The sequence below is a fragment of the Aquila chrysaetos genome, chromosome 16, assembly GCF_900496995.4.
Source record: "Aquila chrysaetos chrysaetos chromosome 16, bAquChr1.4, whole genome shotgun sequence".
Lineage (NCBI taxonomy): Eukaryota > Metazoa > Chordata > Aves > Accipitriformes > Accipitridae > Aquila > Aquila chrysaetos.
In genome coordinates, this window is record NC_044019.1 from 19938768 (window position 1) to 19963871 (window position 25104).

The window sequence follows — 25104 nt, forward strand, 5'->3', positions numbered from 1 at the left end:
AGAAGTACATGTGCATAAAAGAAATGGGAAAGTGGTAAAAAAAGTGTCAAATTTTATACAACTGGATTAAATAAAACTTGCATAGCTTGCGGTAGTATGTGCACCTGTCTAAAAGAGAAGTGGAAGAAGAGTTAAAATGGAAGGTGGATGATGAATCACTGCTCTTAAAATATTTCTACTGTTGTCCTTTTCTTTAGAGTGGAAAGTATAACTGCTTTAGAGATTGTGTGTTGAAAGTAAACACTCTTACTAAGTTACTGCAAACACTGATATTTGCTCCTGCAGGAATTCGTTTTAGTTCATTGGTAAAATTGCTGTAGGATGATGTCTCCCGGGCTGTTTAATTCTGTTTTGCCAAAATGAAGTATCTGAGGAAAGATAAAAGGTACAAAGGCTGTAACTAAAATGTTGATTGTATTGCAGGTTTTGAACAATAGACTCCTGGCCACTGTCTGGGATGTCTTGGAGCTAAAGTAATTTGAATACATGTGATGTTAATTGGTAAGCTCTGCTTAGATTTAACTGCGCTAATATTTTGAACTGTGTGCATTAATAAGCTTACTAGAAAAGCAATATTCAGTGTTCTGAAGAAGTGACACACAATTAGTCTCTTTATGTACTTAGACTGTAACATTATCATAGCAGATTTTCTGACACTCGTGTTCTTTCACCTCTTTTTCTTCAGAAAAGAATGACTGAAGATTAGTTGTTTGGAAACTAAGAAACACAGAGCCCAGTCTCTCTTACCTGGCAATTACCTTCTTTAGGAAAGAGGCTTGCCTCAGGAGACTGTTTGTAAGTGGTGCATGTCTACCAATACAGTGTTTTAAAAAGTAAATAATATATATAATACATTATATAATACTATAACATATAGTTATAGTAAATAATCTATACAGTCTATAGTTTTCAAATCAATTGAAGTTTAACACTGCAGACAATAGCTGCTGTATTGTGATAGTTAGGCAGACAGTTCCAGTTGTAATAGAATTAAATGTTTTCCATGTCATTATTGAATAGAAGATTAAAATACTAGTCCCAACTTAAGTATTTCCAATAAATAATCTATAAATTACATGATTTGCTTATTTTTTGTGTAAACTCTACAAGCATGTATGTGTGTGTGTATACACACACATGTACACAAATGCATGAATGGCTTTTCAGTGTCAGTCTTTGTAGCAAAAGCTTAAATGCTTGCAGTGCAAGGTGTACGAGAGGATTTCCACCACTTTACAGAACTGAAAGGTTTATCATCTCCACTTAATCGTTATAGGTATATGAAATGCAGTATGCAGTAACTATTTTTATGACTGCATTAAGATATGTAAGTGCCAGTTTGCTTACTGTTGGGTTTGAAAGGTTGATGACTAGTAAATGAACTTGCAGAGAGATGGTATCAGTCTTAAAAATACTCTCCGCACATGCCTGAGCAGGTAGCAGTAAGTGGAAAGGTCAAAGAAGAGGAGCAAGTTTAGTTGCATTCCATGAAAGGCCCTTTTATTCCTGCCAGTTACTGAAAACAACCCAGGAGCTTGTTACTGCGCACATTTGAGGGGGAAAAAAAATCATTTTAGTTTTACTTTTTCTACAGCTCTGTAGGAGCTGTGTTCTAGAGTTAATTTTTAGAGCAAACTTGAATGCACAGCTAAGCAGCGGTTGGGTGAAAGTGCTGATACACCATTAATAACGATATTGCAGACGCCGTTGCTTCAGTGAGTTGATGGACTGACAATTCATTGGAATAGAGAGAGCAAGCCAAAAGGGGGTTTAAAACAGGGATCATACAATGGACTGTTGTTGCACACAGACTGTTAGGTAAGCAGTGATAAATAGACAGAGCGCATGTTGATGGCAATTATTGTGTGCTCTGTTTTTGAAAACTTTATTACGCCTGCCGCAAAATAGAGCGTTACTACTGCAGGGCTACTGTTGTCTAACTTCACTTGTGTAATATAATTGCAGTTAGATGCCTTGAGACAGAGATCTAATCTTTTGTTTCGCACACCTATTTATCTCTCTTGGTACGTGGTAATCCTGCGCGCTGTCACTGTTGGTGCGGCTCTGAGTGCTCTGCATGCAGAGATAGGAAGGAAACTAGGAAATTCTGATGACTAGCTCCAAGTTGCTGACATTCCTGCAACATCGCTCGGAGCCCTGTTGTTAGGAGACTGTTGGTGTTTCCATGGTAAACTCTGGGTCCGCAGCCTGAAGCCCTTCAGGGTGGAACGTGGCAAACAGGGCAGGCCTGGGTTTGCCGCCGTTGATCTCAACTGCGGGAGGGCAAACGGAAAGGGCCAAGTGAGTCTTCGGAGGCGTTCGAAGTAGATATTGCATCAAGGATACTTTGCGTAGCAAAACCAACTCTTTCCAAGCGTTCTTGTTCACACGCACGTTTAATATTTTGTTGGGGAAGCGGATTGTTCTGATTAAGGACCATTTTCCTGAGAGGGAAAAATGTCTAAACGGGCAAACAGCCCAGGTCAGATGCTGTTTGAGGTTGGCCAATTAAAGCTACACTGCAGCAGATGATCTGATACCAACAAGCTTTAATTCTAAAAGCAGCGTTTTTTACTTCAGGAATCATAAGCTCTCTATAGTAGAGAGCTTTACACTAGCAAAGACTGCAGTCCTTGCTGGGAAGTTTGGGTGCCAATAGTAATCTAGGAGGGCAAAATGGAGTGACTTCTGGTCTCAGTTGTTCTGCCAAGAAGTCAAGATTATTAGCCCCAGCTGAACTCATGGAGTTTTAGACATTGAAGTTTCAGGGTATCCTAATGGTCAGAAACACAGGTGTAAAACGTGCAACAGAAGAGTGGCATTTCAGAGGTTCTGAATTGATTTGGGTTTTTTTTTCTTCTCTCTGTTTTTAAGTTACCTTAGCTATTCTGACCTTTGCAGTGGCTATTCATCCAATGTTAATTGAGAGATTAAATTTGGTTTTGTTTATTTAATTGTATCACTTTAATAATAGTATTTTGTGCATCGAACCAGATATTTCAGAGTGAGGAATGAATAAGTGTAAGTAAAAAAAAAAAAAAAAAAAATCTCAATTTTAAGAAGTTTTAAGCTGAAGCGTACTCAAATTCTGTTGTCAGGGTTTTTCCACATTTATGAAGTCTAGACGGTTGCTTGTTGCGTGTCAACTTTTAACTTAATCTAGGAAGTAGGAGAACCTTGGCTCAACACAGCTCACAAGTGATAGAGGCTATGAAAGCACAGAAAATCAGACTGTAACCAGAAGCTTCTTGTGCTTGGTATTGAATCCTGGTCCATAGGATAGGCTTTGTGGCTCTGCAGTGTTAAACTCTCTAATTTACCTGGTGTTTGAAAAATGACTCACGCTGAACACACCTATTAAGTAACCACTAGTTTCTTGCATGATTCTTTCCTGCCTGTAACAAAGACAATATTGGAGACTACTTGAATTATTAACTCTTCATAGTCCTAAATCTGGCATCCTTCCTGCAAGTTAGGAGCTGGAGAAACCTTTTGGTTTGCTTTCTTGCTACGTGGGAACAGTTCAAGATTCCAAAGACTATACCAGGCCCATGGAGGACCTCTAACATTGCAGGTAGAAATACAGTGCAGAAAGAAAATGACTCTCTGCATCTTGGTGGAGAAAAGCATGCGAAAGATGCAGAAGCTGCTAAACTGAAGGAGTTGCCTGTTGGTAAGATCTTGAATGTCAATGGCGGTGCTTCCGTCGGCTGGCTTGTGATGTTAGTCCACAGCCCTGTTCTGTCTCCTGTTCTCAGCACCACACATGATTTCAGCCTCTGGAAGTTTGTGGGGTTTTGGGTGGGTTTGGTTGGGGTTTTTTGGTTTGGTTTGGGTTTTTTTGATAGGTTACTCTGGAGGTTAAGATGTGCCTCATGGAAATTTGCTGTACTTGGGTTGCAGATTTATCTATCCTACCCCATTTCCTTTCATCCATCTGTCCATACACACATGTACGGCTCAAGCTTTGTACGTTGCGGCTTTTTCTGCATGAAAAGATATCAAAAACTACAGTTTACCCCTGAACTTTGCTTTAGAGAACGCAGAGAGTTCCTAAATCATGGATTAGTGATGCAACCCCATGCATATTACATTAGGGCAAGGAACAGTGCAGCAAGTGATGTGCACTATTTCAATATAAACTAGCACAGAGTGGCACAAAATTACAGTATTCTGCAGTATTTGTGAACTGCAGTGTTCCGAGGGCTTGACATCGTACTTTCCTACATAAAAAGGGTTGCATTGTGCACAAAGTTGTGAAAGAAACACTGCTATTCAGTGTGTTTCAGCTGTTTTTCTGTAGGGAGTTAGTATTTGCGGTCTAGTTTGGTGGGGGGTGTTTTTGGTTTTGGTTTGGTTTGGGTTTTTTTTTTCAGAACTGGCCAGAGATCTTGCATGATCAGCACAGTGCTGCTCACAACTGTGTGACCGACCCCCATGGCAATGAAGTCTTAAGTAAAGTATGCACAGAATTTGTAGGTGGTTTATTTCTATCTCCTGTTTACATCAACACAAGAATAAAGCTTGTTCATTTTAATTTAACACTATGTCTGTATTGTTTGAATTTACATGTCTTTTTGAGCCACAAATAAATATACTGACCAGTCTCCTAGTGCCACGTACCACTATGTTAGAAACAACTGTCATTGAAGAAAGAGGGCTGCCATTAAAACTTGCCTGCTTAGCTTAGGTGGACTGTATTGCAGTTGTTCTGAGTGGAAAGAATTTAGCAGCTTTAACTAATGCTGATTGTGTGGAATATCACACATCTGCTGATGAAAGGAAAAAGCCACTTCCTGTCTTTGAGTATAATGTGGCTTCTGTAGCGTTCTGTGATGTTCATTAAAGGCCTCCAATTTTTGACTGAATTGGTGCAAGAGAATTGACCGGTGGTATAGTTCAGTTTTCTACCTACTGAAGTTTCACATCAGCCCTGGAACTCCTTTAAATTCATTTTCTTAAGCTATTAAGATTCTTCCACAATCATTTTGTTGCAATGTGCTGCTTGGAGCTTGCTCTGGCCTGTCATTGCAGATGTGATAGTAGCAACCGAAACCCTGAAGCTGTCAACTTCACCAAATCTTGCTGAGATAGCTGAAATTTATCCCTTCCAAAGCAGACGTGATGGATGAAATGGCTGTACATCCATATCTCCTCTTCACAGTATGCATGATCACATTACTTACATATGACAATGTTGGGGGTTTGTTTTTAGTACCTCCATTATTAAGCTTTTTTGGTTTGGCTCTTTTTGCCTCTTCTTGCCACGATCATTTTTGCAGAGACTTAAGTTGTGTTTGCATGTTCAAAGTACTGAGCATTTTATAAGGCAGACTTCTCATTTCCTACTTGATATTTAGAGCTACAGCTACCATTGCAGAGATGGGAAATCCCCTCATTTTCAACAGAAGAGTTTTCTACTTCCCCTCTTTCATCCTACTGCGTGGTATTTACTGTAGCACAATGTATGTTGCATCTTTCCCTAAATGAGAGAACTAGTAGTTTCGTTGCTGGCTGCTAATACCTAAACAGTGAGTATCCCCTGCGGCAGAAGATACCGTGGGTGATTGCATTGCTACAAGCTGCTTGCGAAGTCTTTGCTGCTTGGAGGCAGGAGGCTAGTTATGAAAGTGAGAAAAATAGGCGTATTAATTCAATTTAAGAATTCTAAGCTAGCTAAAAATTAAACCCAGATGATTTTGTATCAGTGCATAAACCTGTACTAGGATAAATCCTGCTTAGGTTTGCTATGGGGCAGAAGGGGTTTGCAAATTACTGTCCCTTGAATACTCAGCATTGAGAATGAGGTACAAAACTGGAAGAGCCATACAAAAATCATGCAGCAAGATCCGTGCTGTGTGTCGCCGTTATTCAGAATGTGGTTCCTTATTATGATTAGATAACATTGCGGATTTCTTGGTTTTCCTTAAGCCTTCTCTGTAATCATGAACACAGTTTAAAATTTATTTCTGTAAAGTCTATTAAGAGGATGACATAACTTTTCTGATATGACTTTAGATGTCTCACTGGATTTGAATGAGGTTTGTCTTGCAGTACAGAGGGGAAACGATTTTTATTTCTACAGCTACTTGCATGGCTGCATGTTTACCAGGCAATATCAAACTATCAGCTGTAGATCAACTACCTCCATGACAGAAATGGTGTTGCTCTGCCATCTTATGGCAGAGCTGAAAACAGAACACAGCACTTCCTAATTTGGTTTCAATGAAGATTACTGTATGCATATATTAATAGCAGCTAGAAGAATAAATATGAATGCAGTTGATTCTGCTATTGCCTGTATTTTGTTTATAATTAAAGGAAATATCCCATCCTTGTTCAGTAATCCCATTTGGCTTAGCTTTCCCCATCTTTCTGAAATTGCTTTCTCTTGGGGCTTGGGCTGACTTTTGTTTGTGCTTTCTGCACTGTTACACTGTTCTGGTAGTGTAAGATTGACAGAAGACTAAGTTCTGTTTTTAACTTTGCACTCTTCCTCTCTGGCTCTCTTTCTCTCTGTGTCTCTTTTTCCACGTTTAAAGGTGGGGACTGTGACTCTTGCAATCTTTCACAAACCCAAAAACCACTACCCAGATTTCAGCCTGGAAACTACCCACAAAGATTTTTAAATCCACCTTTCTACAGTTCTGGCACAGCATAAATAGCTTTGAGTATGCTACTTTGTCACTGTTCTCTCCTCTTTTCTGGCTTGACCTCTCAGTCTAAACTAGCAGCTGAGGGCTGTGAACCTGCTCTCTGATTCTCCCTGCGCTGATTGCATTTTTGCCTGGGTCCCAAAAATACGTTATTTAGCCATGGAGACCAAGCCTGGCCCAAGAGCAAACAGCCCGTGGTTATGTGCCAGTTTTCTGTAACGGTGGAAGCTAGTCTCTGTTGACTGATCAAGAGCAAATATATGGATTACTTCTGGACTTCCTTCTCCTGGACTTTTAAGCTAGTTTGACAAATCATTCAACTCTCATCACCTACCATTTGGATTCAGTTCCATCTCCTTGTAAGGCGTGTACCCTCTGTGAAATAGGCTGTGCAATAATACCAAGAGTTTTGGACTTCCAGTGCTGAACGTAGCAGGCACCTGGAGTGCTGTCCTTTTGTGTCCTGTTCTTGATGCGATGTACAGACACTGTACCGGCAGCATAGCCATGCTAACGTAATACATTTTTATCTTATAATACATTTTTATCTCAAGTATGTTTCTGAAAAAGCATGCAAGAATTCATCTCACCGCTCTTTGCCTGAGATGGAGTATTTATGTATTTTGAGCATATTCTTTAAGCGCTGTAATACTGTAAATGTTTTTTCCCATGTTAAAATCAGACATTAAAATGTATTCACTGTGCTCTCCAAAAATCATGTAATTTGTTGGATTTATTTTGGACCATGTGTCTGTTATGCATCAGTTTAATGACAGATGTGCAGTTGATTCTATGTAATTATTATGAATGTCTTCTATGTAGCAGACAAATTCTCCTTTTATACCTTGCTCTGTTATGATGTTTTGAATCTTGTTGGAAGATAGTATATAATCAGAGCTTGCTGGCAAATGTGTATCTGGGGCAAGAGTACCTAAAGTTGGGGAGGGAAGACAGGTTAGGACTGTAGTCTCACTCATACTGGTTTCACACCAATGACAGGGAAGAGGTTGTACAGCCCCTTCTCCTACCTGATGTTACTGTTGCATTTGTCACTTAGCAGTATATTCCTCATTTGTAGTGTCGGGTATAAAAAAATAATGCAGTCATCAAATGGTTATACCAAAGGTTGTTCCTTATGTTCAGCCCTTATGTCAGGAGTCGTTTGTGCTTCGTGATAAAATGCTAAAGCCATCATAGAAATGCTTAATCAGAATAGACGTGTAGATATTGAAAACCTAGCGTGTCCAGTTAAGATTTTTTTAGCATCAGGCCCAAAGATGAGGGAAGCAGTAAGCAAAGTGTGAGCTGATACTTGTACAGCTGAGCTGGAGATTTATTCCTATGAGATGGTCAATATAAACATATCAGAATGGTTCTTATCAAGAGGATGGTGAGGCGATAAGTGATAAATCTTAATAGGAGTATCTTTTTAAGTGGCTTAACTAGTTACACTGGAAAGCGTTCTATTCTTTATCATTGGTCATGCTGAGAGAAGAAATTACATTCTTGGAAAAAAAAAAATTCTGTCTCCTAATCTACAAAGCCTGCTCGATGAACGTTTGTTCAGCCAAATCATGCCAGTTTGGTCAGCCAAATCATGCCAGATTGCACTAGCATCATTTCAACTGTCCTTGTCAAAGCGTGGTACGATATAAAAACGTGCTTGTTAATTGGCGTACTTGTCTCGCAGCGGTTAGCTGTGTGAGGCATCCTTAGGGCTCTTCTCCGTGCACGCAATAACAACAGTGGGAGGGAGATGGAGGATGGATGGAGGGCGGGATGGACGGACAGACTCCCTTATCTGTGCACAAAGCAGTGCGGAACAGCCGAGACAGCTGGCAGCGGTGGAGGGCCTGTTTCTCCGGTGCCTTACATCTCCCATTGTCAAGGTGCCTGCTGAGCGAGGAGAGCCAGGACCTCATCCCCTTTGTGTTCGTGATAACTTCTCTGCGGTACAATCCTCGTAAGCTCAGGTTTGTTGCATTTCAGGCTTTATTCTTCAGGTGTGAGAGGATGCTAAATATAGGGTCTAGAGACCTGCAGAACAAAACCAGTAGTTGCTAGTACGTTAGGATAAAATAGTACAGTTTACATGAAATGAATGCTTTAGTGTTCCTCTATTTTTCGTTTATGTTTACACTGGGGAGCTGCCACTGTGCTAAAGACTACGTATTTCATTAGCAACAAAACATTCCTGAGGGGATGCTGTATGTTTGGGAGCTAAGGAACTAGCATACTTCTGACTGTTGCTGATTTGCTTAATCCATATGCCAGATTTTCCTTAGCTGAAAAGCATTAGTATCGATCTTTCCTTACAAAGCATTTTGAGATATTCAGGCGAAATGCTTGAGCTAAGCACAACTTTGTTCCCTTTCTCTTCCTTCATTTGTCCTTTTTCAATCAGTTATGCTGTAGATGTAAGGCTGGACTCTATCCAGGGGAAGCTTTGGCCTATATCTTAACACATTGTGCTTTTCATAGCCTGCAGTATTTTTGCATTTCTTGACATTGTTCATCTTGTTTGGTTTTGGTCATCTTTACTTTGAAAGGTAAAATCTCCATCTATGAGAAGACTTAGCTACAAAAGGAAAATGTATGTCATAGCATTACTCCTCGCAGATGCAAGTAACTGAGCCTGTATCTACAATTCTCACGTATTGGTAAGCTCTGAAGGCAGGAAAAATGGAGCTGTTGTGATAAGTGGGAAAAGGCCAGCAGGTGTTGTTTCTTTTAGTTCTTGGTTACCGGTTCCTTTTGGCTAGTGTAGCAACTATTGCGCTTTGCTTTGCATAATGAAAAAGAGCTTAGTGCATTTTTCTGTAAAGTTGCGCTCCTTTTTTTGCACAGGAGACTCGAATAGATCTTGATGCATATCCAAAAGCCTGAATTGAAGACCAAATGTTCTGGGAAACAGTGTCTTGGGGGGTTTCTGTGGGTTCTTATTCCACCCAGTACTCTTCTGAACATTCTTGCTATTGTACGCTTTGTTCTGTGCCCTGACAGGTCAACTGAAGAATTTAGGAGGATGTAGCAAGTTGAAGTAAAAACATTATCAAAAGCCAACCTTTCTTGTTTTACTGCTCCCTCTGAGTCCTTACTTCAGTTAATTAGAAGCAATAAAACATAACTAAATGTCTCTCTGTGAGGCAAGAACAGTGGCCCTTTCAGTTATGCGGAGGGCTGTGATGGGAACACGGTGGAGGCGGGGGAGGAAACGTTAAAAGCACGAAGTCTCAGAAAGTAGTCTGCATCCAAGGGAGTCTGATAGATTAGGCTGACTAATACTTGGGAGGATGTGGAGTGGATGTAAGTTGTGCAGCGGTGGTAGCAACTCTCCTATTTGAACTACGGAGTTACTAGGTGACTGTATCTTCTAACTTCTGCTATGTTGCTTGAAGTCTGTAAAGATACTTTGCCCCTTCAGGGATCTTCACGTCCTAAGAAAAGGGACTTCATAATCCCCAGAGTGTCATAGCTGATACTTGAATATTGCAGAACGTTTAGCTAAGACATGTTTACTAACCAGAACCAGACAGGAGGTCATAACAAAGCTTGGAACAGAACTTAAAACTCTGGGTCTGTTTTTAGGACAATACTGTGTCTAAAACCCAGTCTGGCTGACATTTCATGATTGCTTTAGATATTTTAAATTGTAAATGGAGGCTGCAGGCAAAAGGAATGGACTGATCTGTCTAGTGCATACATTCATTCCTCCTCCTCCGCATTTGCGCTAGCATTCAATTTTTGAGTAACAGCTTTGATCAAGAAACCAATTCAGCTATAAAAGCAAATCCAGCTACATAAAAAAGAAGAGGAGCATTCAGCTCTCCCCCCAGCCTGACCAGAACTGAGGCTCGCACAGGGGAATGGCAGCCACAGGCACTTTCATGGGAGGTGGGGCACAACTGTCCTCTTGGTAGCAGCCTAAACTTAGGTTGGTTTAAATCTATCATGAACCTACAAGTGCTGTGGAAACATACATCAGTTTTTTGGATCACTTGTGAAGCATTTGCCTTGTGTGTTTTCAACAGTTACTCTTTGTCCTTGGTATAGTAGCAATCAATCTTATTAATAGATGGAAATTAAATAGGCTCAAAACAATACTGGCTTAAAACTTTCCTCTCTGACCTTTTTATAAATATTTATTTGCTTAATTTTCAGGAAAACACTTTGCTTCCCCAAAAAAGTCCCAGTGACTGAAAAATCATGGATATGAATCTTTTCGGAAAAGGAACTGATAGCGTTGTGAACATTATTACTGCAAAATTTTAGTTTGCAGATCTTTTTTTGCAATGTTTACCCAAACCTAACTATAATACTAAACTATAAAACTAGCTTAACTAGGATTCATGTGAGTATGTTGAGGTGGAATTCTGTGGTTTGTCTTTTGCAGGAGGTCAAGCGAATTTATCAATGATCTCTGCTAGTCTAAAAAAATGTGCGGCTTGAATCCCAACTGAAGGCGTAACATGGCAGAACGACATGGTTCTGCTCTGAGATGAGACTATATTTGTGGAGAGGGAAGAACGTGTTTATGAGTTGAGTATTTAATGTTTTGATTCTAGGAACTGAGAATTTCAAGGAGGTAATTCCCTCAGCTTTTCGATACATTGATCTTTGAGGTAACAAGAAGGCTTTGGCTGAAAGAAGTGAATGAAAAGTTAACCTCTCTCAATGTGTGTGTGGGTGGTGGTGGTTTTTTAAGCATATTAAAATTGAAGTGAGTTTTGTGCTGGTGCTATTTAGGGTCTTTTATATGCATCTTAATGTCTTATTTCATTTGGGGGAAATGGTAGGCAATAATGGGCTCATCTAGAGAATTAAACTTGATTTTCTTGCTACATCAAACTTGGGCATACTTTGAATCAAGTCATTGGAATTACAATACGCTAAAACTGGTGAAAAATAAGTTTTTTGGAAAATCAAAATTCATGCGCAACTATCAAAACATAAATAAATTTAATCCCTATTAAAACTAAATTTGCTTTTAGTTAAGAGCTACTGGATTCATAAATGTAACACATGAATGATAAGATTTTTGAAGTTTAATATTTGAAGACGTTGTATCTTGTTTAAAATATGAAACCATTAATTTTATTGAGCTAATAGGTTTTCCAGTTTTCCAACAGTGACCTTGCAAACTGTTTGGATGTGATTAGTGACCCTTGAAAGCACAGCTCATTGTATTTAAAAAAACACCAAACAAAAAAACCCCAAACCAACCCTCAACCAAACTCAGCAAAAACCAGTCCAATTTAAATGTGTCTTTTCTACTGATCTTCTAACAGGTTAATTACTAACCAGCATTTGCTGCTTATTTTACCCTCCCCACCCTCTGTCCTGCACTTCTCGTTCCCTCTTCTCTTAAACTTCACATTGTCACTAGGTGAATAAGTTTTCCACCTTTCTTCCCCCTTGGACAGGAGGATCGGCACAAAGCAACTTTCCTAGCAAGAATAGAAAGTGGGTTTTTATGTCTTGCAGTCTGGCCATCTCAGCGGTCCGCTAACCTTCCCTGAAAAGCAGCGTGCATTCCCTACCACCAGCCCTCGACCCCCTTTAAAACCCCCTCAAAACCAGAACAGAGCAACCATTCTGGAAGGTTCTGGTGGTGAATATTATCTATAGTCTTTGCTTTCTCTTGGTTTTAAACTTACTTGTATGTGTGCATATTTGGTTTTTTTAATACCCTCATAGGAAGGAGCAGCTATATACATTTCTACAGCATCAAGCATGCTTTGATTTACAAGCGTTTTGCTCTCCAAGTGCACGGCAAAGGAAGGCACAGGCCAGACGGACTAGCATTGATTAGCACCATTATTTTGAGGCGAGGGACTGGCTCTGCCTGCTAAAACTTGGATCAGGCCATTTTGGACAGTTAGTGATTTAATGGCTTTGTTTTTCTTACTACGAAGGTACAGGATGCTAACAGGATACGAAGCCAGCTCTGCGTGGAGATTCAGAGCAAAAGCGTGGATGGGGATCAAGTCGTAAGATTTGACCTTTGCCTGCCTTTGAGGAATGGTGCTGGCAGGGCTGCCTGCCAAACCTGCGAGTTTTAAGAGCAATAGCAGCTGTACAGTGGGGGCAGTAGGTAAAGTCATTAGTGCCTCTGTCTGCACACAGGATAAAGATAACAGCTTCAGGAGGAAGATAAATAGGTAGCAAAAGAGGAGAACAAAGAATAGTAAGACAAGAAAGCCCGCGCTTCTGTTTTGCCATCCCAGATAAGGAGCAGGTTGTACAGAACGTGTTCTTCTATGCTTTTTCTTTCTGACCTCTTTGGCTGCTGCACAGTAAGTGTTGCCTCTCTGTCATAAATTTGAAATGAGCTGATTGTTTCTCCATTTGCCAGTGGGCTGGATGTTTCTATTTCTCATCAGAAATGCGACAGATTTAGTTTGCACGGCATCGCTTATAACTGTAGAGATTGTTTATTCTTGTTTTTATATCATCCTGTTGGATGGCATCATTCCAAAGGTGTCATTGTGGTGGGTGATCAGAGTGCTCTACTGTACATGAAACCGATTTTGGGTGTTTGGGGTTTTTGTTTTGTCCCTGCAAAATACAAATGAATTAATGAAGGAAAGCAGCCTTCAAAGTTTTTGGTTAGAGATGGAACGATATTAGTGATGCAGGTTTCAGAAGTTGCAGAATTAGGGATCTCCACGGGACCAGTAGGAAAACTGGAGTCTTTAGAAGTTCTGTATATTTATAACAGAAATATAATTTATAACAACTGCAGCTCAAAGTTTCTAGAACAGGGTTTGTATTCAGTCATTTGTTATGAAATTGCATATCCAGAGTAAAAGCTGGGTTTTGTTATCCTCTGGCTGGCAGAGGAAAAGAACAACAAAACCCTAGAATTTATAACGTAAATGATTGTTGGGATGTTGATCGATGGTGGATCGGAGCGGTATTGTGAAATCCTTGGCCAAATAATAGAACATATTCAATAGACTGGGGCTAATGGGTCAAGTATGAGATCGTTTTCTTTGGGAGCCTGAGCAGAATTAAAAAACATGAGTCTCGTCCATTGTGATGGTAACCACAAAAAGAGAAACTGTTTAATTACTTTTGCAACTTATTTTAAAAGAATATATATTTTACATTTACCTGTTGGCATCTTGAAAAAAATGTAATTTGGATAAGTTATGACTATGAAGGTATTTGAGACTGAAATCTGTGTTAACGTGCATGTATTATTTATCCCACGTTTCTGTCTTCAAAGTTTGATGCATTTCCCGTGTGAAAATTATGGGGTTTGTGGGAATATTGAAGGTGGAAATATTGAATTATTTTTTACAAAGAGAGGGGAAGCTGAGGATCTCAACCACTTAAGCCAAGAAAAAAAAAACCACACAAACAAACAATGTTTTTCCCTGTCTTGTGTAAATATTTCTTTGTTCCCAGGTATAACTATCCCTTGCCCTTTCTGGTACAAATGAGACTTGTGGCTTCTGTCATTCAGAGTAAATCTATTGCTTCTCTTGATGACTCTGATGTCTGTCTCTGTGCTTATCTATTTCATATGAATTTAAGATCATTCAAATAGTATTTTAATTGTACTTGTCACTTCAGTCAGTCATTTCCAAGTCAGGCAATACCTGCTAAAACCGATGAGAGAAGAGTTTTAAGTGGTGAATTTGCAGGGTAACGTATGCTTTCTGTTTTGTGAAATCTTTTAATTTAGCTGCTGATGTGTTCCTTATTTAGGATTTGAGTAGTCTTCGAAGAGACTTCCACTTAAATTGCTATTAAAAGTAGAGCTTAGCCACCAAAGTGACTCGGAACTGGCACTGCTGATTGCAGCAATACTGAAATATTTTTAAAAAGCTGAGCCCTGTCCTCCTTAGCTGCCTTTCAAAAATGGGATGAAAACACTGCTCTTTTGAAAAAAATGACACTTTGATGCAGAGAGCTGTCTTTGCCTTGTACAACACTGAGCATGCTGCCAACAAAATGATAAGCTTTTGGTATGTTTCTCAGGTCTGTAAAATTGGCTAAATATAAAGTGTGCAGGAATACAAAGTATTGCCTCTTCAAAAGCTGTAGAAGTTGTAGGGGCAAATAGCAATTGACATTCTGTTCGTGTGTGTTCTACTTCGATGTGTAGATCAGCCTGGGTAAGTGTTGCTAGCATAGCATGCAATGGTAACTTCATTTTGTCATTTTGCCTGAACAAAATAGTTTTAGGGAGGATTTTAGCTAGTGTTTTACAGCAAAGACTTCAGTAATAGCATATAAAGGAATCATGCTCTGTTAAATTTGGAAAACTTACTTGTGCAGGTTAAGTGCTTTATGGCTGGATTAATGAGTAACTTCTACTTCAATTAGTTGCTGTTCTCCTGCAGTGTAGTATTTGGGTTTCTTTTTCCCTATAAAAACTCTCCTTGTTTTCACTCAGTCATTTAGCACCCCAAGATGCGCATTGTCCCCAGTAAGCTGCAGTTTCTCCTGACGGGGATAGTTTGTATTACAGAGTTTCGTGCTGTACCATCTGCTCTTCAGAAAGGTAGGATGAAAATTTCACGTCTAGCTTTAACAGCTTTCTACGTGCTAGCGGTTTTGTTCTTAGGCAGTGACAAGCATGAAAGTCGATGCTGAAATAAAGGAACTGCGCTAGTTTCACCCTCTAAGTTTTTGACACTAAGAGCTGGTAGACCTAGACGCAAGGTAACATTAGAAAAATTGGTCTACTTTTTATTCTTTGCTTTTGTTCCAGTCCAAGTCTGTAACTGTAACTTTTAATGACTAATTCTTATGAAACTTTTGTCTGATTCCTTGATGATTCAGAATGAATAACATTAAATAAATATGATTTATAATTAAGTAAATAAAATTAAATACTCTCAGATTTGCAGCAAGTTAAGAAAGGTCATGGTTTAACATGTTACCCATGGGCTGCAAACAAAATACAGTGAGTCCTCTCTTCCGTTGTCTTACATCTTAAAATCCAGACTATTCTTTTTTTGGAACAATTAATGATTGCAATTGTTCCTGTTTCCTTCATGAAGATTTACTGATTTATGGCAAACTGGAATGGAAATCAGATCTTGGCTGTTTATGTAATCATTTTGCTTCCATTTTAAATTTGCAGTAGTAAAAAAGGGAAATTCGAAGGTCGATTTCAGAAATTCTGCAAATCAATTGTTTTCACTGTAAAAACTCCATTTTGGCTGTCAAAATGGTTGTGGTATCTAAATCATCACGGTAAATTGCTCACTTAAGCAGTCCAAAGCATAGTATTCTGTAGAATGGTATTTGCTGGCTTCAGCATCCTTCCATGCAGACGACTGTGATGCAGTTTACATAGAAATCTCTCATCCAAACAGTGAAAGACATTGGTCCTGAAGCAGTCTGTAAAGCAGTCAGGAATCTCTTGGGCTTAAAAAAGCCATGGCGCAGAAGATTTTAGAGTTTGTCAAAATAGAGATAATACAAGTTTGGTGTAATATTAATATAAGTATTAACTTGTAACTTTCAAACTAATCTTGCATATATTAGGAGCACAGACTTATTCAAGCTGAAAAAAAAAGGAAAGTTTTAGTTTGTGAATCTGATTTTTAAATTTTATTTATTTATTTTTTCCCGTTTCCCCAGTACCAAATTCCTTTTGGTAAAACCTAAATCCTATTTTTTTAAATTTGGTCTCTTTCCTCTTTCCCCTTTCTTCACTGTATCTTTGCACATGGGAAAAAGGTGGGTGCAGTGAGAATTAGGAAAGAATGAAAAAAAATGAGATAAATGAACTGGATCAGTTCTATATAAAGCCTTTTTTATTTATAAGCTAGGGTAAGTAGCATTGTGTCAGCATTATTGTGACACTGTAATCACTTACATCAGCCATGCTAATCCTGAGGATGATTGCAAAACGCTTTTTGTAGGTTTTGTAAGCTGTATTTTATAGTTTGGAGGATTCCATATTTTCCGGTGTATACAAGTATAGGTTCTCCATCCTTTGAATACAGCTACCTATCTGCCAAAACAACAACAAAATGTTCCAAGTTTATGGATGCTAAATTTTTCCCAAGGTAGTGTTTAACAGAATTTGTAGTAAAATGTCAGAGATGTGTTTGGCTTCAATGAGTTTTCATACAGCTTTAAGAAAAAAAATTTGTGGCCATTGTTGGCTTTGGGAAGTGCACTACAAAGAATTCCTCTGCTACAATGTGCTGCTTGGCAGAATTGGTTGCTTTGCTTCTATCTTTCTTAAAATACCACCAAATCAGTACTTATCACCACAGATACTTGTTTCTGTAAATACACTCCTTTACAAACACGTAAATATTATTGGCTTTACTTAGCCATAGTAGATGATAATAATAGTGAGTTAAGCAGAAATAAAGTTGGCACAGTAATAGATGTTCTGGAGAAATTCAGTCACTGTTACTGGTCATCAAGGTCTGTATGTTGTGCATTTTGACCCCGATTGTCCAAAATATTTTAAGTACAAATGCTGGGTGTAAAGAGATTTCTGAAAGTGATAATGAAACAGTGATTTAGTCCCAAAATAATTCCAAAACTTGCTTGAACGAGAATGTTGACATTCAAAAAGTTCAAGTAAGCACGGACCTAACAAGAATATTAAAATATATATATACACACACACACACATTTGCTCCTGGAAGGCAAAACTTAATATTTGTGATACAATTGAACCATATAGTGCTCATTTGGAGAACTTCTGCAAAATAAAGTACATTGCCTTTCTCTTAGCCCAATTCAGCCTTAGTCTGGGCAGTTTGTATTAGGAATTAGAAGATGTGGTTCCTGTCATGGCAGAGAGACTGCACTGACCTCTGCACCAGGCCATGCCTTCCAATTCTATGTTACCAAGAAAGTAGCAAAAGTTAAATTCAGACTGAATCCTTCCTTTTTTCCCCCCTTTTACTCCTCAGATCCGAAGTGTGGGCAGAAAGTTCAAGAGACAAAACCATGGAGTTACCTTAACCTTTTCACTCGGATTGTTGGGGGAAACCAGGTGAAACAAGGCTCACATCCGTGGCAGGTTTGCACAAGCAAATGTGGTTTTATCTTCAGAACAAAGTCCTGACCGTTCCCAGAAATGACAAAAGCAGAAAAGAGGTATACTTTGTGCTTACTGACACTTAGGGCGTATTGTTGAGCTCCACCCTGCTTTTGTGAAAAGCAATGAAGCAGGCAGAGAGGACGTGGAACCTGTCCTGCTCCCTGATAAACCTTTGCTTATCATTTTTTATTTTGTTTATCATTATTTCTGAAAGAGCATCTGTAGATTAGCCTACTGCAAAGAGGCATGGGTGAAACTGCTCAAAAGTAGGGCACCGAAGGACACCACCCCTGGTCCCCAACTATTGTCAGGCATCGTGGATTTGCAGCGCTCCCAGTGACCTGCAGAGGAAAGAAAGATTCTCAACTAACGAGGAACACTTACAGCCGGCCAAGTACCTCAGTGACTTGGCATTTATTACACGTATGTTGCTTTTATCCAGGTACCGAGTCACAGCTGAGGGGAAAACAGCAAGGTTTAGGATCTCTTAGACTCAAGGACTGTAAGAATGCCATGAAAGTGTGTTTGCTTGAAACGCAGCATGTACTTCAGCTATGTGAATCTTCAGAAAGTACCTGCGTGTACTCTTTCCTTTCTTCCTCAAAGGCAATCAGAGCAGATATAAAGATTTTCTTTATTTGGTGTGCCTTCTTTATGATGCAGGTTTCCCTGAAACTAAGGCAAAAGCATTTCTGTGGAGGCACTATTGTTTCTGCTCAGTGGGTGGTCACGGCAGCTCACTGCATCTTAGACAGGTATGGATGTGATATTTCAGGAGCAGGCTGCAGGTGCAGAAAACGATTGATTGTAGAAGTGTGTGTGTGTGCTGTAGCATCTTTTGTGGTGATTACTTACAGGTGCTACCGTTTTATTTGTAACCAATATTTTCCATGTTTTAACAGAAAGAGGGAAAAAACAAAAGCTTTGACCATCTCAAAAACAATTAAGAATAAAATTAACTTACAGGGATTGGTGGAGACTGATTTTGGAAGTGTAGGTTAAAATCTGTACCTAACCATAATTATCAAGTGACTGCAATTTTTTTTTTTTTTCAGTAACAACTGGCAGAGTATATGCAATTAAATGTGAATAGTACTGACCTCTTGCATGCTGATGATTTTCAGCCTTAGTGCTTAAAAAAAAAAAGTCTGTGAACGTTGTACAGAAGGTTTCAGTGCTGATCTGTGGTGGCTTCACTGAGGTTCTAATTCCATTATAGTTAATACTGAATTTTTCTACTAGGTGGATCACCTGGAATTATAAATTTGATCTGTATCTGGCATTGTATGTGATCACATCTTGGTCAAATTAGCCAATAACTGCCAAGTTTATATTAACTACAGAAGGACAGGCAATATCTAAATAAGTATAAAGCCTCCTGACACAAAAGTAATTCTTCAAGTCCGGGGAATAAATTTGAAGCAGAATAAAAAGTTTATAATGATCGCTTTTGTGTCTCCTTGCTGCACATCTGATCTGGTACTAGGAGCCCTAAAGCAGGATTCATGTAAGTTTTTAAGGTACGAACTGAGAATGCTAGAGAAGTGGTCTTATGTTTTCTGTACTTTCCTATGTCCAAATCCTCCTTCCTCCTTCAAAAAGCAGTGTGACTGAACATTTTTAAACACAGTAAGAGGACCTAGTTCGTCAGTGGACCACCAAAGCAAGTCGGGAGCGTAGCTAAATTGTTTTTCTTCTCAGTCCTTTTCAACTCCTGATTTCTACTGCAGGGCATACTCAGCTCTTGCTGACTACCTATTAAGTGCTCTAAAATCTGAAGATGAAAGGTATTAGGTATCAGTAGTAATAAATTCTCTTTTAAAACAACTATATTTTTTCCTTTCGTTTTGAAGATTCTGTAGCTGAACTTTTATTTTTCTATTCTGCAGGAACCTAGTCCAGTACTTGAACGTCACTGCAGGAGAGCATGATTTGAGGATCAGGGAGAATGGCGAGCAGACGCTCCCTGTTAAATATGTCATTAAGCATCCAAACTTTGACCCCAGAAGGCCGATGAACTATGACATTGCCCTTCTGAAGCTGGATGGAGCCTTCACCTTCAGTAAGGCCATAGTTATCTGTGATCTTTTTCAGTGGGGAAGGTAAGGCCTTTGCTTCTCCCAGATGCTGTGAAAAGTCTTGAAACTCAGTTTGAACCAATTTCACAGTTGTCAGGTTATACCACTAAAAATCTCCAGAGTATTTCGCAGCTGAAGTATTTAAAATACCAGAGGTAAGTCAGAAAAACGTATCGGTTGACTTAAATGGTCTTTTTCAGACTCCATACTCCCTTCAAGAAAAAGGTGGTGTTCTTTGTATGCAGGAGATTTAAAATTGACCAAATAGGTGGTTTTTCTTTTTTATTGAAGGTGTAGGTGGAAATTTTCTGCCTCTGGCGAACAGTAAAGCTAGCGAAAGGCAGACCAGAGCTCAGAGCGTACCGCAGTACTGTCCGTACCTTGCTCGCTGCCATCCCCTCTGCGTTTTGCCCTCTCTTCGCTTGGTGCGGGCTGCGGGAAGAGCATGGGATGACCTTCAGTGGTGGCAGAGCGGTGCCTCTGGGGGCTGAAGGGGAAGGGGGGAGGACAGCTGCTGCTTCCCTGTCTCCTGGCCCGTGAGCCAGCCGTTTCTCGGCTCTACGCTAACTTCGCCTTACGGTCAGGTTTTCTGGAAGGCCGCTTCACATCAGGTTTATGTAATATTGAGGTGCGTAGGAGAGTCCACGCAATGCTTTGCTCTTCCGAAGGCTCCAGCTCACATCGTTAGGTTGCTCGTTCTTTGTCACCACAAAGATGAGCGACTACTTTTTCTAATGGAAGTTTGGATCGTGATAGCAGCTAAGTTTAAGCTGAATGGCAAGGCCTGGGCTGAAGCTTGTGGTGCTCATGGCTTTCTTTTTCCATTCCAAAACACCACAAAGTGGAGGCACAGATATATTGTCAAATGCCAGGTTAATTTTTTAGATGTCACAAAAATAACAACACTTTTCAGTTTAAAAAAAACCAAACAACTAACTGAGAAAGGAAGCTTTTTGTTGTTGTTCTTTCAAATACTTACCAGTAAAATTCATGTCCTTGTGTGGCAGGTTCATCAGTTTTGCCAGCATGTCTTCCTGATCCTGGTGAAAAGTTTGAAGCAGGATATATCTGCACTGCTTGTGGTTGGGGCCGTTTAAATGAGAGTAAGCCACTCAAATTGTTCTTTGACATTCAGGTTTCTCAGTGTCTTATTTCCGAAGCTAAGAGCTTGATTGCGTAGGTCATACGCAGACCAGAAGAAACCATCAACTGGTCCTAAGAATTGTAGTCTCAAAACAGGATCTTTGCTGGCTTCTATGCCTACCTGTGAATTATCTCAAAATGGATCACTACAATATATAGACCTGTATTTTGATTTGGAAACATTTTAAAATTTATTCAAGTAAAACTGCTTATGTACACAAAACTGTACATATGTTTAATATGTACAGTAAATCAAAATATCAAAATATGCTTGTAACCATAAAATGGCTTGGAGCAAGTTTCCAACTAAGTTTTTTTGGCGTATTAGCAGTGACATTAAGTTCACCTTTCAGCATTTCTTATGAACAATTTTTTTGTATTTCAGATGGAGTACTCCCTCAGGTCTTACATGAAGTCAATCTACCAATCCTAAACAGTAAGGAGTGTTCAAGAGCATTATCAACTTTAAAGAAACCCATCCAAGATGACACTATAATGTGTGCTGGATTTCCAGATGGAGGAAAAGATGCCTGCCAGGTCAGCTGAACAGAGGGCCTCGCGTACTTACAAGTGTTTCTCAGAAGCTCAAGGCTCTGTGTACCTAAGTGAATAAATACACTGTAAAATGTGTTATTTGGAGAGTATTTCTTTTGATGTATGAATTCTTTCAAAGGTTCTGTATGGGGCAATGCACTTAATTACATGATGCCATTTAAATTATTGTATGAGTTGTATGACAGGTTCCTGAGAGCAATTTTGCAATGTGTCCCAGTGCAATAATGCTTAGGGCTTTCTAACTTCAGAACAATTGATTGATAAATTAGTTACTGTTGCTAAGATCCTACAGAGAAAAGTAGAAAGTGTTGTCTTGGATTACAGGAAGGAGAGGAAGTCAGATAAAGGTTAAGTGATTGTTCCTTGTCATGGGGGGAAAAAAAAGCTCCTCCTTTTTACATGCTAAAGCACAACAGATGTGCACCCATGAGGGAATTAGTCTGTCTCTCCCCCTTTTGACAATCCTGACTAAACACAATAAAAAAGAAAGTGTCTTTCTTCACAGTTTTTTAAAAATTACTATCCCCTACATTGCAGGTTTGTTAGTATGGCACAAAAGGGAGCTCAATAAGCTCTTTAAGGCTTGCTCAGCGGTATGCACGTACTTTTGTAAGCTATAGGTTGTGAGCTTTTACTTGTTCTTTACAGGGTGACTCGGGAGGCCCACTCTTGTGTCGACGTAAGCATGGTGCCTGGACTCTCGCTGGTGTGATCTCCTGGGGGATGGGATGTGCTCGTGGCTGGATAAGTAACGAGAAGAAGAAACATTACAACAGAGGATCTCCGGGAATATTCACAGACCTCAGTGCGGTGCTTCCCTGGATTCAAGAGAACATGAGTGCTGGTATTAAGTCTCGACAGCAATGTGTCCCTCACTCGTGACAACTCTGCTTTCTCATAATAATATTTCATTTAACTTTATCTTTTTCAAGCTATAGCACTTATTTTTTTTCCCATTGTTTCTGGCAAAGCACTGTAGCATTTCCCAATGCCTTTAAGTATATGGTACTGATTGGCAATTGCCAAAACCAAATAGAGAGCATTGTCAATGTTTACTTTGCTTCCGCTTTGCCTCCTACTTGGACTATATATGTGTGTGTGTATATTTATTTTTTTTTAACCTTAAGAATGGTCCTTTTATCCAGCTAGCCAGTTAGCATGGTATTTTAAGTGGAAATTCACCATGAAAGTGTGTGAAAGTCCGTACGCACCTCTTTGAAGTCACTTGTCATTCTTCTTAGCAAAAACATGTTGGATCAAACATTTGACTACTCTCAGAAGTGCTTTTGCTTGCTCTGCCCAAAAGGCTACATATGCCCTCTGTGCAGGGGATCAGCATGAAAATTATCCATTGCTTCCAAAGTCTTGGAGCTGGAGATACAAATGACAGTCTGTCTAGTGGTGAACTTCACTCAGAGCATTAAGAAACTGAATTAATATTTTCCTTCAGTTTGGGCTATTTTCATTAAAAGGCATTGGAGATTGTGTTAAAATTTATGCAGAGAACTGAAAAACTGAGGAGGGGTTTTTAAGAGGTTTTGCTAGTCAATGATAAGAAAAAAAATTGCAAGGGGAAAAAAAAAAAATTCCCATTAGAAACCAGGTTCAACTTGTGATTGAAAAAAGAGACCCTCATAATGTCGGAAAAAAATGAAAAGGGCTTAGCTTCTGAAAAATATTTTGGTTTTCAATTTAAAAAAAAAAAAAAAAAAAAAGAAGAGAGAGAGACAGGGTCTTTTTATTAAAGGTTTACTAGTTGGCCCATTTTATTATCAGGAGAATATAATATGATTAGCTATTGTGGTAATTAAAGTGTGTTGGCTCCAGTAAAAAGAAAAAGTGGTTTGGTAGGTAAAGTGAAAACACAATTCTCAATTGCATTGGCATTAGGTTTTGCTTGCTTACTCTTTTATACTGTCACGCTGGTGCAAAAGATCTTAACTGTAATTGCTGTCAGGCTTAATGTCTCTGCATCCCTCGTGATGCTAGCACTTGGGTTCTGCTACCCTTACCTGAAATGTATGGTATTTACTTAACAAGTATGTGGAAAGAGAGTACTGTGCTGCTCAGACTGAGCACTGGCCTATCAATGTATGATTAATTCTAGAACTGGCTACTCCAGAATTGTTTATTCCAAAGTCAGCATTGCCTGAACTTGCGATTTTGTTTTAATTCTAAGCCTAGTTTATTGTAGGCACTATGTCCCCAAGAAGCATTTAAATTTGCCTCAGTGCTAACCATATAAAATTACCATTTCAAATGGATAAAAATAAAGCCTACATTGTGAATATGAAACTACAGTAATTTTTTCTTCTTTTTCCACTCCCTTCCCTATCCCTCCTTTATTAGATCTGAAAATGAAAAGCTCCACAGGTGAGTAAAGTATTTTTTCAGTATCTTCTATCTGTGTTAGAGCATAAAAAGACCCCCCAAATAGTCTGATATATAATCTGTGAAGGAAGAAACGTGAAGAAGCTTGATTCATCAAAGCACTTCTAAATGTATACTTTAAATATGTACTTTTTTCCTCCTGGTTCTGTAAAAAAAAAAAAAAAAAATTACTTATGTACTGGTGACTTCAAAAAGGAATTTTCCTTAAGTGAGCTACATCTATAAAGCCATATTTTTATTGAAATGCAAATAAAATTGATGGGAAAAATGTAGAGCAGAACCTTAAGCAATGCATGAAATCTAGTTAGTGAAGTTGATTCTGGTAAAAATATAGATTCTAAATGGAAAGTATGAGGTAAATTAGTAGTACTTTTGTGCAGTTTATGAAGAATCTATCTACTTGTCTGGTGTCTGTTTCTATGAATAAAATGCAAAAAACCCCGCCATGAAACCCAACCCTGAATGTAACATGTTTTAAAATTGAAGTCTTACTTTGATTCTGCCATGTTTATGTTCTTGTTGGACACTCTGTTCATCTAGGTAGAAGTTCACATAAAGATACTAGAAATAATGCTTGTGACCTAGATCTTAAAATTTTAATCTTAGTAATCTAGAGTGAGATCTCTCAGATGATAAACGAGCTTGGGCACACGGTCAGTTTGTATAGACTTGCTGTGGCCAGTGAGAATTGGGTATTTAAGCGCTGTTTGTGTTTTTTTTGAAATATTATAAGATAATCTTATAAGTACATGACTCCTTAAATTTGTTTTCATATACATAGTTGTTGATCAATGTCTTACTGGCTTACCTTGCAAGGAGAAGGAAAGGCAAGAGGAGATAATCTTTATAAGTAATTGTGTTTCTAGCAACACTTATCTGGAGAGGAAAGCTTCTGCTTCTTCTATTAAAGTGTCTTTAATACCATATTGTACTGTTGCAAAAGTCTCCTGCTGTAATATAGCTAAAGATGTTATTACAAATGGGCTGCAATGAACGCTTTGCTTATGTCCCGAGGTATGTGTTTTTCCTCCCTGAAAAATATTTATACTGGAATCCTCATTTAACAAATAGTTTCTTTAAGGTAAAAAGCAAGCACTGGCATTTTTATAATAAAATAGGATAGCACATCGGTAGTGCTTAATTTTTGCTCCCAAATTTTGTGTTTTAAAACTGACTTACCATAGTTCCAAATAAAAGAGAGAAGACTCAGCATCAGTCTGCCAGCAGAAACAAGGTACAGCTGAGCAAT

At 38.9% G+C, this 25104-nt stretch overlaps 1 protein-coding gene across 6 annotated transcripts in view; it reads left to right on the plus strand.

Moving 5' to 3' along the window:
* The first annotated feature begins 336 nt into the window (after nt 1–336).
* OVCH2 (ovochymase 2) overlaps nt 337–25104 on the plus strand; it is a 34763-nt gene continuing 9995 nt past the window's right edge. Inside the window, exons 1-11 of one of the 6 annotated variants that reach the window (XM_041129384.1) lie at nt 337–501; nt 686–791; nt 11050–11241; nt 15072–15171; nt 17558–17667; nt 18352–18443; nt 19578–19750; nt 20774–20869; nt 21295–21446; nt 22113–22308; nt 23814–23837. In XM_041129384.1, the coding sequence (XP_040985318.1) occupies nt 15081–15171; nt 17558–17667; nt 18352–18443; nt 19578–19750; nt 20774–20869; nt 21295–21446; nt 22113–22308; nt 23814–23837 (934 nt within the window). In that variant the 5' untranslated portion in view covers nt 337–501; nt 686–791; nt 11050–11241; nt 15072–15080. Of the gene's footprint in view, nt 502–685; nt 796–8479; nt 8630–11040; nt 11242–12471; nt 12953–15063; nt 15172–17557; nt 17668–18351; nt 18444–18611; nt 18682–19577; nt 19751–20773; nt 20870–21294; nt 21447–22112; nt 22309–23813; nt 23838–25104 lie in introns of those variants that run through there. The other 5 variants (XM_030039567.2, XM_030039566.2, XM_030039569.2 and 2 more) reach the window with 5 other exon arrangements.